Source organism: Diospyros lotus, chromosome 3 (assembly GCF_014633365.1).
Source record: "Diospyros lotus cultivar Yz01 chromosome 3, ASM1463336v1, whole genome shotgun sequence".
NCBI classification, from domain to species: domain Eukaryota; kingdom Viridiplantae; phylum Streptophyta; class Magnoliopsida; order Ericales; family Ebenaceae; genus Diospyros; species Diospyros lotus.
Window position 1 is genome coordinate 25,048,650 of NC_068340.1, and position 15,594 is coordinate 25,064,243.

The 15,594-nt window shown below is 37.5% G+C and overlaps 1 protein-coding gene across 1 annotated transcript; it reads left to right on the forward strand.

The window, feature by feature from the left end:
• Nucleotides 1–57: 57 nt before the first annotated feature.
• Nucleotides 58–14,519, forward strand: LOC127798077 (RNA-binding protein Y14A-like). The gene is made up of 4 exons (XM_052331379.1): nucleotides 58–458; nucleotides 9,399–9,535; nucleotides 13,133–13,278; nucleotides 14,081–14,519. Exons 1-4 carry the CDS (start codon nucleotides 173–175, stop codon nucleotides 14,124–14,126), a joined length of 615 nt encoding a protein of 204 aa, XP_052187339.1. The 5' UTR covers nucleotides 58–172; the 3' UTR covers nucleotides 14,127–14,519.
• Nucleotides 14,520–15,594: the final 1,075 nt, after the last annotated feature.

A 15,594-nucleotide genomic window follows, 5' to 3' on the forward strand; every position in this document is an offset into this window, starting at 1 on the left:
ATTTAGCCCTTTAAATTTATTTATTTATTTATGATGCATTGCACGTAATCCAAATTACATTGCAGAGGCTTAAAACATCCATCGGAGCTAGAGGCGGAGAAACCCTCTTGTTGCGCTCTCCAGCAGACGCTGCCTTCTTCTGCTGTTGACTGCCTTTCGGAACTAAGAGAGAATGGCAAACGCCGATGTAGTAGAAGCGGTGGACTTCGAGCCGGAGGACGACGATCTCATGGACGAGGACGTCGATGCCGCCGCCGGTTCTTATTCCCCCGGGAAGGCCGCTCCTCCAATCCCCAAGCTCAAGTCCGCCATCACTGGCGGAGGCGGAGGTTCCTCGTCGGCTCCGAAGAAGATCAAAGGCCGTGGCTTCCGCGAAGAGGCCAACGCAGATCGTGACTCCCGCATGGCTGGTCGTTTCGATTCTCTCCACTCCGAGGGTGGCCCTGGCCCCGAACGATGTTAGTTCACTAGCTCCATCTTTTTAGTTCAGGCTTTTTGTTTGATTTGATCGTTCTCTTAACTACATCTATGGCCTCCGTGTTTCTATGTCAGTTCATTTGAATTCTAGGGTTCTTTGTTCCGTCGCAATTTTTCCTTCTTTTTTTTTTTTTTTGGAAGACTGGAGATATATATATACTTTTGATCTTTAGAGAAAATATAGAAGACAAACAAAGAAAGGGCATTCACAATTAAACTGGTGTTTAATAAAATTGAAATTTGTAACTAGAATCTGAGTCCTGAAATCCTTGGCTAATTCTGGACTTAGAATACTTACTGTAGTTTCTGAAGCGAGAGCTTCACGATGGAAAGAATGGAAATAAAGGTAGAACAATACCTCAAGCGCACTTGAATTGAAAATCAGAAAAATGAAAATCCACACCAGTACACAACGAGACACTGACTTATATATTGTCAGCTCTCATAACCACTCTAATACAGCAAACCAAATAACACATAACCTCCTACAACCAGCATACACAGTACAGCAATGCTACCACTAATTAACAACAAAACATTTAGATACCAATAGCTTCAACATCCCTCCTCAAACGAGACTCCATACTCAAGTGCCTGAAACCATCTTCTTGTGTGCCTGGACAGTAAAACACTGACCAGTAGGTGTCATTTGGAGTCGAAGTTTGTTACATAAAAACAAAAACCGATCCTTTGGCAGCCCCTTTGCAAAAATATCAGCGACTTGATGCTGAGAGGGAACATACCGAATTTCCATATCCCCACATTCAACCTTCTCTCGAACAAAATGAACATCGACTTCAATGTGCTTGGTTCTTGAGTGGAACACAAGATTTTTTGCTATACACTTAGCAGCTAGGTTGTCACACCATAGAATAGGTGTAGAGGTAAAGGAATAACTCAACTCAGACAGTGATGACTTCAACCACAAAATCTCAGTCACACCTTGCGCCATAGCTCGAGCACAAAATCTCAGTCACACCTTGTGCCATAGCTCGATACTCTACTTTACCAACAAAACGAGCAACCACAATTTGTTTCTTTGAGACCCAAACCAAGAGATTATCACCAAGAAAGACACACACTCCACTGGTGGACCTTCTAATGACCTTGCAACCTGCACGGTCAACATTGGTATACACAGAGAGAGCCAAAATTGAAGGAGAAGAAGTAAACTTCAGACCTAACCCAGCTGTGCCTTTCAAATAGCAAAGTAATCGCTTACATGCAAGCCAATGTTGAACTTTTGGGGTAGCTGAGAACTGACTCAGTTTATTGACAGTGAAGGCTACTTCTAGTCGTGTATATGTTAGGTATTGAAGAGACCCAACAACAGTTCGGTAGAGAGCCGGATTAGAAAAGTCATCTCCTTCAGGAGTCAGCGAACAACTTGTATACATGGGGGTTTCACAACGCGTACAATCAGTCATGGCAGCCTTCTTAAGTAAATCCAATGTATACTTGGACTGAGTCAAGTAAAGCCCAGTTGAATCCCTATGAGCCTCAAAACCAAGGAAATAGTTGACAAACCCAAGAGTCTTGAGGGCAAAATACGTGTCTAAATCCTTTATACAAGCATGTAGAGCTGTTGTATCTGAGCCAGTTATGAGGATATCATCTACATATACCAAAACAAACAACACATACTTAGAATATTGCTTTATGAACAAGGAGGCATCGGAGACAGCCTGCACAAAACCCCAATCTGCAGTGCAATCCTTAACTTGTTGTACCAAGCTTGTGGAGCTTGTTTAAGGCCGTAGAGAGACTTTTTCAACCTACACACGTGAAGGAAAATCTTGACTAACATGCCCCTTAGGCTGAACCGTATAAACAGTCTCTTGCAGATCTCCATTGAGAAATGCATTGTTAATATCAACCTGTTGCACATTCCAGCCAAATTGAACAGCCAGAGAAAACAGAACCCTAATGGTAGGGGCTTTAACTACTGGACTGAATGTCTCGGCATAATCAATGCCAGGAGTTCGTAGAAATCCTTTTGCAACAAGCCGAGCCTTATACTTAAGAATAGACTCATCAGGCTTGTATTTAACCCAGAAAATCCATTTACAAGAGATCAAGTTCATATCAGAGGAATGTGGAACAAGATCCCATGTATTATTACGTTGAAGAGCAGAATATTCCTCTTTCATAGCTTGATGTGGAACAAGATCCCATGTATTATTACGTTGAAGAGCAGAATATTCCTCTTTCATAGCTTGAACCCAATTGGAGTCTAAAGGAGCTTCTCAAACAGTATTAGGTTCTAGGGAGCTAAATAGGACATGCAGAGAAGAAACAGTCAGTTGTTTGGTCTTGGAACGAGTGACCATTGGATGAATAAACAAAGTTGGGGCAGGTTTAGGCTGGAGTTGTTTAGGAGCAGAACCGAAAGAACTGGATGAGGAAGAAGAGGATGAGGAGCTAGAATGAGAAATGAAAGATTGTTCAGCAAGAGATGCAGCAGAACTAGCAGCAGGACAGACAGAGGAAGGAATTGGTGCTACCCGAGGAGCAGAACAGGAAGGAACAGGAGGAAGATTGATATTAAGAACATCAGTTGACAAACTGGGAGATGAGGACTGTGAGGATAACTAATGAGATGAAACTGATCCTGGAAACAACTGAGGATAGGGAAACTTGTTAGGGTTGAAAATAACATGGCGTGTCACATACACTTTACCTGAAGAATTCATGCACTTATACCCAACATGCACATGGTTGTAACTTAGGAGCACACATTTAGTGGAATGGAAATTAAATTTGTGCTTGCTATAGGGATGGAGATAAGGGAAGCAAGCACAACCAAAAGGTTGCAATTGAAGATAGTTGGGGAATTTGTGATAGAGTTTTTCAAATGGACTTTGAAAATGTAAAGGTGCAGCTGGCAACAAATTAATAATAAAGACAGCTGTCTGAAAGGCTTCAACCCAAAACTTTAGAGGTATTTTGGCATGAGATAAGAGGGTTAAACCCATTTCAGCAATATGCATGTGTTTCCTTTCAGCAACACCATTTTGCTGGTGTGTATAGGGACAGAAAAATCTGGGTTGAATGCCATAAGAAGAAAGATATGGCAACAATGCTTTAAATTTCCCCCCATTGTCTGTGTGTAAGGCACGAAGTTTAGAATTATATTGCAGCTCAGCAAATTTATGAAAGGTTTTGAAGACAATTAAAGTGTCAGATTTTTGTCTAATAGGATACAGTCATGTGTAACAAGTAAAGGCATCCACAAAAACTACATAGTATCAATACCCCTCAGTTGACAAAACTGGGGACGGACCCCACAAATTTGAATACACTATTTCTAGAGGACTCTTTGCTGTGATTTGACAAGCATCAAATGGAAGTTGATGTAGTTTACCCAATTTGCAAGAATCACAAAAGGACAAATTAGTAGAGTTACAGGAAACATGTATTTTATTGAGAACATGTTTCAATACATGTAATGAAGGATGACCCAGCCTATCATGCCACTGTTTGCAAGCTCTTCTATTATTACAAGATAACTATGTGCTAGGCAGGTTACTAGACGAAGACAGATTCTGTCTGTTACAGCAATTAACAGGACAAGCTGAAACAAAAGTAGTAGGAAACCTATTCGAGGTAACAGTAGAGCAATGGCTGAGTGCAAAAGAAGAAACGTCTTGAGGCTAAGCACGAGCAAGTGCTGGAGCAAGTTGGTAAAGACCGTCTTTAACCACCCCTCGGAATAACACCTGACCCATTTCCTTGTCCTTGATCAAACAAAAGGTGGAATGAAATTCAGCAATGACATTATTTTCATTAATAAGTTGAGACACACTAATGAGATTTTTGGTCATGTTAGGCACATGTAAAACATTTGGTAATGAAAGAACTGAAATAGGAGTTGTATGAGTAAGCATTTGACTAAGACTAACATTTGAGATTGGAAGAGTCCTACCATTACCGACAACCACCTTATCAGTGCCATTGTAAGGAGAGTGAAGAGAAAGATTGTTCAAGCTTGAAGTGATGTGGTTTGTAGCACCTAAGTCTACACACCAAGATGAATCACCAAACTGATTAGAATGAGGATAAGACTGAGAGTACTGAGAGCTAGAGTCAAAAGATTGTGACACATGTCCATAGGAAGTCCCAAACTGAAACTCTAAATCAGTCGAGTAACCTCTATTAGACTCCTGAGAAGAAGCTATGAAAGCCTAAGAATTAAACTATGATGTTCCTCCTCCTTCTCTACCAAATGAATTAGAACTTTGCTGGAAGGTTTTGTTAAACCTATGATAGCAGCGATCAGCAAAGTGGCTTGGTTTGCCACACAATTGGCAATAAAATCTTTTGCCTGAGGATCTGCCTCGACCTCGATTATTGCCTCCTCTGTAACTACCACCTCGAAATCCAGTAGAATTCCTACCACCTTTGGCTGTTTGAGATGCAAAATTCACGAACATCGTCGCATTCTCAAAGTTATTTACTGTAGACACATGAGAGACATTCTTAGTCGACAGTCTTTGCTCATGCATCAATAGAAGATACTGCACCTTATCTATGTTATTCTCATCCATTTGGTAAGTGATCAGACCTATAACAATATCATAGTCATCACCTAATCCATTCAATATTGCCATTAGCAAATCCTTGTCGCTGATAGGATCACCAATAGCAGCTAAGGAATGTCCTATGGTCTTAATTTTCAAAAGATAATCATTCATTGAAAGATCGTTCTTCTTGACATACCTAAGTTGTTTAAGTTGGAAAGAACAAGCAACAATTTGTTGTGAATATAGATTCTCGAGGAAAAACCATACCTCTAATGCGCTTTCACAATGTATTACCTGACCTAGGACTTCCTTGTCAATCATTGAGAATAACCAGCCTAACAGAAATTGATCGGAACGGATCCAGCCAAGATAATCCGGATTGACAGCCTGTTGTTCTCCTTGATCAAAGTACAAGTACTTAGGCGGTGGAGCAATTTTGTCAACGAACTGCATCAGTCGAATGCACGGATAGTAGCCATGATCTACGTCTTCCAATAGAGATAATTATTGGAATCGAGTTTCGTCGGCACGAAATTAAAAGCTTTTGCTACTGTCGTAAAGTCCGACTGAGTAGCAACAGACAAGGTAAATGAGGAGTAAGGAGGATTGGACGAGATTGAATCACGCGACACCATTGATGTGAGTCTTTGGCTCTGATACCATGAAACGAGAGCTTCACGATGGAAAGAATGGAAATAAAGGTAGAACAATACCTCAAGCACACTTGAATTGAAAATCAAAAAAATGAAAATCCACACCAGTATACAACGAGACACTGACTTATGTACTGTCAGCTCTCATAACCACTCTAATACAGCAAACCAAATAACACATAACCTCCTACAACCAACATACACAGTACAACAATGCTACCACTAATTAACAACAAAACATTTAGATACCAATAGCTTTTCACTTATTAGAGTTGATGAAAAAACATCATACAAGTAAATTATTCTTAAGAGTGAGAATAAATTATGATTTGTTGCCTGTGCAATATACCTTTTGATTTGTTTTGCGAATCTACCTAGAAGCTCTTGAGTCTAGCAGAGATAAAATAGCACCTGGAGAGAATTATTCTCAAGGATGCGAACAAGGCAGAAGGTTGATGTGCCATAAATTGTCTCCACCTTGTTGGTGAGATTGTTGAATATGTGCCTGCATTGTGTGTCCAGGTAGGTGCACGGTACAAGTCTCATCCTCAAGCTCCTTATATTGCTTTGCAAATTTTTCTCGCCCACCACCCCTCCCCCCACCAAAGAGGGAGAGCGAGGGGGTGGGGTGTGGGTTTGGTTTGGGTTTTAATCCCACAACCCTATTGTGGTATTAACCTTCCCAATCTTGTTCTGTTGAGAATAATACATTAGCGGCTAGGCACTTGATGGGAAGAAGTACTAACCATCTAAGAATTGTTAAGGGCTCAGAGGGGGAGTGCATTGGGTGGAAATCTTTCAAGCCTATGAAGGTGGATGACATTTATATTTTGTTGGTGGAAAGAATCAAGGGAGTTTTGCTAGATGGAGTCAAAACTGTAAATGGATTTCCAGTATCAAAGTTTTGGGTACATGGATTCTAGTCAACCAATCTATTTTTCCATGGCTATATCTCTTGCAAGGCCATTATATTCCATATCATGCCTAAAGAATTTCTTATAAAGTTTTCCTTATTCTTCCTTGACCTTCATTTCCATAAACTACTTCAATTCCATCCACTGTTCTCATAAGCGAGCTTATTTGTCCCCTTTTCACAAGCTCAAACTATGTTAATTACATTTCATGCATCTTGTCTTCAATAGGTGTCATTGCGATTTCATCAACCTTGTTATAGATAATTTTGTTTTATTCTGTCTTTTTTTGGTATTAGGGAGGATTGGTTACCTGGTGCCCAACAAGGAAACTCCCCCCCCCCCCTTCTCTGTATGCTTGTTTCACAGGTCTAGATGGCTGGAAAGCTAGGATTTATATAGCCAACCCCACCTAGTGGGATTAAAGCTTGTGATTGTTGTTGTTATTATAGCTGCTTGTTTTATGGGTCTCTTTATTGAGCAGGTTAGTCTTTATTTTCTTCTCTAAGGGCAGTCTTCTTTGCTTGATTGACTTCTGTTGGGGTTACCCTAAGAGCCCATAACTAAGGTAAAGGGCTCTTTACTTGATTGACTTCTGTTGGGGTTGTTACCCTAAGAGCCCATAACTAAGGTAAAGGGCTCAAGAAGTAATGTTGTCCTACATGTGCAAAAGGAGCAGAGAGACTCTGTACCTATGCTTCACTATGTGGTAGCTCATGATGTCTGTGTTTCAGTGAACTAAAACGCGGCCTAGGTGGTGCCGAGGCGCTAGGCGGTCGCTGGCCACTGTGATTATTGCCAAATCGGCCACCTTAGGCGCCAGCCCGGCTAATCGGTACCAGGCGGCACCTAGGCAGCCAAGGCGGACGCCTAGCCGCGTGAACCATCTGGCCTAATCGGCCGCGTGAATGGATTAGTATAAATTTATTAGGGTTTTGTTTCCCCTTACCTGTTACCCCTTCTCTCTCGTCGATTTCCCCTTCTCTCTCACATGCACTGCTACCAACAGTTTGCTGCAGAGTTGCCGTCGTCATTGCCTCTCTCGTGCTCGCACGCCGCCACTGTCTCTTGCAATTGCAGAGTTGTCGTCGCCATCGTCTCGTGCTCACACACCGTCGCCGTCGCCTCTCTCGTGCTTGCTCGCTCATCTTCCTCACTCACCCTCCGCCTCCTCTGGTAAGCAGTAAGCAGCAGCAACGTGCTGCTGCTTGCTGTTGCCTCTCTCGTGCTCGCACGCCGCCACCGCTGTTGCTGCTGGTTGTAATTTGTTGCTTGTGTTCTTCTTCCTCCGCCAAGTGTTGTATTTTCTTATTGTTGTATTTTGTTATTTTGTCTTTATTTGATTCTATTATTTCTAATGCCTATAAGTTGTATTTCACAAAGTCAAGAGTCTAAATCCTAAATTTAATAATCTATATTAATATTTCATAATCTTTGTTTAATTTATTTGTGTATTTGGGATAATATGAATTTTAATTTGTATGTACATTTAAAATAATATGAATTTTAATTTAAAAAATAGCAATTTTTTTAGTCCCTGCCTAGGCGCTAGGCCCCAGCCTGGCACCCAACTAGCGCCTAGTGCGTTTTAGAACATTGCTGGGTTTTATTCTCTCCTTTGGCATTTCAATGGGCCATGGGTACTTTCTTCTATCTTGGCACAAGGCCTACTTGAGAAGATCTCTTCGCAGAATATGGCGAGTAGTTCCTCTATGTGTTGTGGTTTACTTGGAAAGAGCATTGCAATAAGGTGTTTGAAGGCTTGGGTCCATTGTGTCTATTTTTTATGGTTAAGAAAAACTGGCTTAGAAACTACAACAAATAACATGTCAAGGTTCTATCCCACTATGTGGAGGCAATTACATAAATTTTAGCTCACCTTTCATTTTCTATGTATGGCCTTATCTTCTATAAAACCCTTATAATTTATATCATACCTAAGTGTCTTCCACTCCATATTTCTTGGTCTTCCTCCATCTCTTTTGTTTGATAATTTCAAATCCATCTATTATCTTCACAAGAGCCTCTATAGTGTTCTTCTCACATGACCAAACCATCTTAAGTATCTTATCTTCAATACGAGCCACTCTAATCTTATTACGAATAACTATATTTCTAGTTTTATCTTTTTTTGTATGGCCACGCATCCTTGAAGAAGAAATGAAAAAAGTTTAAGAAAGGATATTGAGTGTCTTTGCTTTAAAAGTTAGCTTTTGTTAGTCATCTCATTTTGGTACAAGTGATATAGAAAATGGTAATATTATCTTCAAAATATATGATGGGTATTATATCTTATGAAAATAGTTCCATAAATTGTGAAAATGAATCATGTTTCTTTCTTTACAGTGAAAAGGCTAAAAATATAATTTTTCTATGCCTTGTTTGTTTTTTAAACTAAAAATAGTTAGCAAACAAACATTTTTAGCTTTCTTCAAGTTTCAAAAAAAAAATGAAGCTAATAAAAGTTGGTGCAAATGAGACCCTTAGAGTACCCTATTGCTTTTTTTTTTTTTTTGTAGGGAAACTGTTCTCACTTTCCTCTTTGGTTGTTGGAATAGGATTGCTCATTTCTTTCAAAGCAAATATGAAAGAAATATGAAATATAAACATTTGATTGTGCTGTACTCAACTTTGGCTTGTCCTGCATGTTTTGATCTTTGACCTGTAATCTTTATAAGTCTACTTGCTAACAAAATATTTTAATTAAGCCAATCTCTGCTCTAAATGTCATTAGCAGGTGTGCACAATATTTGTGTAAATTCAGTTTCAGATTGTAATTTACAAGAGAAGTTTCAAAATCGATATAATAATGCACATAATGTTAACTTTTGTAGCTATTGAAGGATGGATTATTCTTGTCACTGGAGTTCATGAAGAAGCTCAAGAAGATGATCTGCAAAATGCATTTGGTGAATTTGGGGAGATAAAAAATTTGCATTTGAATCTTGACCGTCGAACTGGATTTGTTAAGGTAAAGACAATACTTTTTCATGGTACATAATGAGAAAAATAAAGTAATTGAAGCCTGCTTTGATAATTATGTTGGGTGTGTTGGGTATTATAGTCAATAGTTTTGATGCAAACTGATATTCCCATTGTTCATTCTCACAAAGCTATTGTCTTTTTTCTTTGATGCTTCATCTTTTTCTGTTCATCTTAAAATATTTCCTTAAATTTAGAACTAGAATTTGTGCATTATGCTGATTATCTGTTAAAAATCCTTTTATTTATTCCATTGATTTTTGTTTTGAAAATTGAGATTAATTTACTTGTCACCTAATAGCAGCTAAATTAAATTGGTTACTCTTTTTGTTATGGCTTTAAAGTTGATATTGTTGTAAAAGATTCAAGCCTCAATCTTGGATGTGGACTAGTTATATATGTTGTGATAAATATAAAAAAAGCAAAAAGGAGCTATTGAGTGGCGATCCTTGGTAGCAGCAGTAAGGTTGCTCTTTCGTGACTGAAAGGTTTTGTTTTTTCTGTAAATGACTGAAAGGTTACAGGTTTGAGTTGTGGAAATAACCTCTTTACAGAAAAGCAAGGGGAAGGCTGCGCTCCTACCTTCATAAAGCAAGGAACATCATGCATTAGGGGTACCCCTTTGCGTGTTTAACTACACATAACAAAGGACTTCTCAGAGGCATTGTTAAGTTTGATGACTCATATTTATGCCTTACTATTTTCATATTGTTTTGGCTTTTTTTTTTTGTATGACAATTCTATAGGCATATCATTTTGCATCCAGAGATGATTATTACACTAGTGTTATAGAAGTGTTTTTTAAACATGAGTTTCACCAAAAGAAATATATTGAGAGGAGAAAAGAATTTATCAATTTACAATGTTGGTAAATCTCTTGATTTGGCTTGGTTATATAAGTCTATATTGACATCTTTTTTACTTCAAGCAATTTCCTCTTGCAACAAATATAGTCTATGAAGGTTTTGAGTTAGCTTACTTTTTTTTTGTTGGGGTGACTTAACATTTGCAAAGAAATTGAACAGCGATCTTTATTATTTGTCATGGCCCAAAAATAGGATCCCGCTAGGAACCTGCAAGCCTCTGAATAGTCCAATTCTACACATGAATTGTCAAGACTATGAGTTACCATGAATGTAGTTTGTATGCTAAAGTACTAAAGTGTCAAAATACGTTGTCATATCCTTGATGGACAACCCTGTCAATACAACTGAATATCAATATAAAATGGAGCCAAATGCTCATTCTGTGAATCCGAGTATAATTGCTTCTATCAATCCATCAAGATTATCTATCTATACTCATATGTTTGTATTATCAAAACAAAAATGGACTGTCTTATATTGTATCCAGGAATAGACATCTAATGCAAAATGAAAGAAGAATACAAGGGAACTAGACATGAAGCCTACCAAAACTGAGCTACCCTATATGTCCTTACTCAAAATGTAAGTGGTCAAAAATCTGCAAATGAAAAATATATATACAAGATAAAGGAGTTATTAGGACATGCTGAACAAATAACCTATGGTAAGATGGATGAGGAGACAAGTGAATGCAAATAGTAGAAGAGTTAGTGCAAGAAAGTTTTTTTATGTGAGTTGAAAATAAATGTAAGTGGAACATAGGGTTTTTATATAAAATAATACATACAAAAGAATTAGCAAGAAATAGGTGGGAGTACCTAGTATCACATATAATCATATCTGGGCATCGATGTCTTCCAATTGGTTCATAGAATTTAGGTGTCTGTGTCTTTCAACTGACTAGTAATGTTTGGGTGTTGGTGGCTTTCAACTGACTAGCAATATTTGAGTGAGTGTCTATCAATCGATAATAATATATGGGTGTCATTGTCTTCCACCGGACTAAGTGTCTTTCAACTGAATAATATTATATCATGCCACGTGTTGTTCAACACACGGATTGGCAACTCCTCTACTAACCACGGTGGACACGGGGTGCCAGCATTAGTGTACCTGTTGTTAGCTATGGTGTCTTAACTAGTCTTATCTAATGCAACATGTATGAAAGCATGAATCATACCCATAGAAGGAATAAATTATTCTGCAATGCAAGTAAAACATGTTTCATCTTGTTCAAATCTCATAGCTGTATAATGTGTTTCTAAAGAGACAGATATAAAGATTATTATGCATTATGTCACAACTTGATCAACCACATCATGTCAAAAATCATGTATCAACATGTATGAAGTCATAATCATCAAATCTGGTTTATTCTTGAATCAGTTAAGAGGACTTAGAGAGTATGAAAGGGCTTATGTGTCATGTATGCAGGGGCAATAAGGGCAATGCATTGTATATGAGCTGGCAGTAACAATTACAGCTCCTATTAGTTGTACCAAAAGATAGCTTAGAGCCAGTTGTACTTGGCTAGCGGTTAGCACCATGTGGAGTGTTGGATCAGTATATATACAACTGACCACACCCAAATTGAGATCATGCAATACAATAATTGACTCTCTCTCCCCCCCCCCCCCCCTCTCTGCTCTCTAATTCCCTCCACATTCTTCCCTTAATTCTCCAATCTCTCTGAATTCTCATTGTCTCGGTGAGAATTTACCTTGTCAGATCCTTAGATCTGACATTATGCAAGATTTCAAGTAATTCATGATTATACGTATTCAATTTAAATCATGTATGATAAAAGGATTTATTGTGAAGGATTGGCACACTAAAGCTGCAGCTCTGCTCTTTTCTTTTCTTTATTTTCCTTTTTGGTTTTTTTGGCTCCTCTTACTTACTGAACCTGGGAGTATTAAATTATTATTCTGCAACATATTTCTATTTTTTACTACTCCTTTGTTAGAAAGCAAGACATTCAATTTTTATGCTATACCAATATCCAATGCCTGACACATATAGGGCATGAATATGCTAGGGACAGGTGGATATATCTGGCTTGTCTTAATTTTAATTAAGTCTTTTAAAAAAAATTGGACACATTTGAGATGTATTGGTAACATGCATGCATGTGCCTGTCTTAGACAAGCCTAAGGACACAACAAATTTTTAATCAAGTTTTCAGAACTGAGTTTGGGACAAAATCAAAAGAAAGTTTTTGGCTAAGGAATAAAAAACAAGTATTATATCTCTGACCAAAGTAGGTACAGTTCCCCCCCACCTCCATGTTGAATGATGGTTATATCGTCATTATTGTGGATTTGATGATATCTTGGTGTTGAAGTAATTGGACTTTTTAAATATTTGTACTTATTACTATGGATTGAATTGTATTCTCATATATGATTTGTGGTACTATTTTTAGCGTTTTGAGTGTGTTTTTGTTATTATGTTCATAAAGATTGCTAAATGATTCAGGGAAAATACTATTTTTTGCCATATTCTATTGAATCCTAATGTGTCTTAGCTCCTGTACTTTTTGGTACAGTTTGACGTGGGGTCTTGATCAATACTGTAAATGGTTGTTCAGTGATTACAACTGGTTGTAGGTTCATTGTCTGCCAACCAAAAATAATATTAATAAAAATAAAAAATAAATAAACAAAGACTAGTGTTTACATATTATTTGCTATCTGTTTAATGTAAAATACTATTTACAGGGATATGCACTAATTGAATATGAGAACTTTGAAGAGGCACAGAAAGCTATTAAGGAGATGGATGGAACTGAACTGCTCACTCAAACCATCAGTGTTGATTGGGCATTTAGCAAAGGTCCATTCAGGAGGAGGAACATGAGGAGGAGGTATTTTCCTTGCAAAACATCTAGTGCTTATCAATGTACATACTTTTATTATATGTTTGAAGATCTTTGGGCGTGTATGAATATTCAGGATATCAGATATATTATATTTTTTTCTTTCATTTTTTTGATCTGGTGGATTTTTTCTTTCAGAATGCTTATCTAGTGTTTTTCTCTTCACCTGCTTGTACTGGTCTGTGGTCTTTATTAAATTCTCTAGACAAGGCATGGATTGTGTGTAGCATTTGTTGTGCACTCTATGGAGTACATAGACAGTATCTGTTATTGAATTGAAGCTTATGATAATGATAATCACAGGAAGATGTACTGAAATTAGTTATGCATGACTACTGTTAATGCAAAATATTGAGAATCTAGTTGATTGTTCATGTTGAAACAAAAAGGATTAGAAAGAGAACTACTATACTCGGGACTTGGCCAAAAAAAAACACCCACACACACAAATACTAATGTGCTAGCATTGAACTCAAGACAGAAAAATGAGAGCAAGAAATGTTTCTTGGATCCTTTTTCACCATGCAACTTCATCTGTTTTCCTCTTTTTAGTTTGCACTCCATCCCCTTATGCTATGAATTTGGATATAATAGCTATTATAACAACAATCCCAATGTCAGCAATTTGGATTTATTACTTAATCAACAATAAAATAGTAAAAAAGGAGTTCCGTGTCAAATGATTGAAATTTTGCTAGCCAGTTATCCTTCATTTCATTACGATTTCTTCCTATGATTACTTTTTGTCTAGTCACAAACTGCTGTACCCTTTCTTGGCTTATTGTTGCAGATCACCGCGTGGGCACCGTTCAAGAAGCCCCAGGAGGAGATTTTAAGGGGTTTTGGATTTTATCTTGCGAGAAATCAGATGTTTGGACAGGAGTTTTTAGTACTTGGAACTGATTATGTATGATTAGTCTCTTGGCTGAGTATCCGTTGCACCCCCCCTTTGGTTTGTTTTTCCTCTTTGCTGAGTTTCCCCTTTTCACCTCATCCTACCAAAATGATATACTGCCTTGTTACCATGTTTGACCATTTTGATTGTGAGACGTTGGATTCATGTTAGCTGTGCTTTCCCCTGCCCATGTATTTTCATCTTAATTTCCTAATTTCCCTAGAAATTGTAGTTGGCTTATTCTATGAAACTATGAATACTGACTGGGTTATTTCGGAATCGCAATGAGGCTTTGTTTTTGGAGTTCAAATATTATGGATAACATTCATTCCCAGATTTATTATTCAAGGATGGAGCATGCATTCTGTTGATGCAACGATTCCCCCCTTTTGGGAGATCCATGAAAACCTGATATTTTCAGCTGCGTCAAGTAGAGGTCCGAGTTCTTTTTATCATCTCTTGAAAGAAAATCAAATCGATAGCAATTGAACAAGGTTGACAAGCAACGCCATTGTGATCCATCCCTAGCAAACGTTATATTTATGAGAATACTTGTAGTGTCAAGTATATTTTATGCTTAATGTTTTTTTCTTTTTTATGAACATTTTATGTAATGCCACATCTCACCTACCATTTGTCTAAAAACTTACCAAGTTTTATGTGAGTCTTTTTCCTACCCTTTTTGCTACAAAATTGCTTCATTCTCTTTGTAATTGTTTATTTTATTTGTAAATCCAAACCAGTCAGATCATCTACTCATCTTAATCAATCACCTTATATTCTTTAAAGGTGTGTTTGATTGCATTACTTAAAATTTAATTTTAGATAATATTATCTAAAAAATAAAAATTATCTCTCCCTTAAAAAATAAATTCCATGGAAAGAAAGTTTAAATAATTATACTATATATATTTTTCCATAGAAAAATTTAGAATGTTTGATTATTTTTCATAAAAAATGTGTAAGAATTATATATTTTTCATGAAAAATATGTACAATCAAATACACTCCAAGTGTCACTTAAGCCGTCTAAAGTTTGATGCTATAAAAATTTTGGTTTGCTTTGAACGATTTTGCTCACTCATTTAAGGTCTTGGAAGTTTCGGATCCCAGCTTTCACATTCTCCGAGAATTCAACTCGCTCTCGAAACCGTGGCAAAGTATTTCACTCCTTTTCATCCCTTGCAAGTTGACTTTCTTCTCAGCAGAGGATTTAAACGGAAATATTCTAACGCCAACAAAATTTTGGCATGAAATTTGACCAGCCTAATCTCAATTCCTTCCCTGGGGAATGCATAAATGACAACGGTTGCCAGTATGTGACGTCTAGGGTAGATATTATGAATTCATTTCAACATAAATTCTAAACCAAACATTTTCCCTCATCCGAAAGTAAGACACTGTTGTTT

Excerpts from the sequence above, each read along its gene's own strand:
- LOC127798077 (XM_052331379.1), top strand. The coding sequence starts at position 173 with ATGGCAAACGCCGATGTAGTAGAAGCGGTGGACTTCGAGCCGGAGGAC. Across the intron at positions 9,536-13,132 it reads GTCGAACTGGATTTGTTAAG|GGATATGCACTAATTGAATA; the intron begins GTAAAGACAATA and ends TACTATTTACAG. Across the intron at positions 13,279-14,080 it reads AGGAGGAACATGAGGAGGAG|ATCACCGCGTGGGCACCGTT; the intron begins GTATTTTCCTTG and ends TTATTGTTGCAG.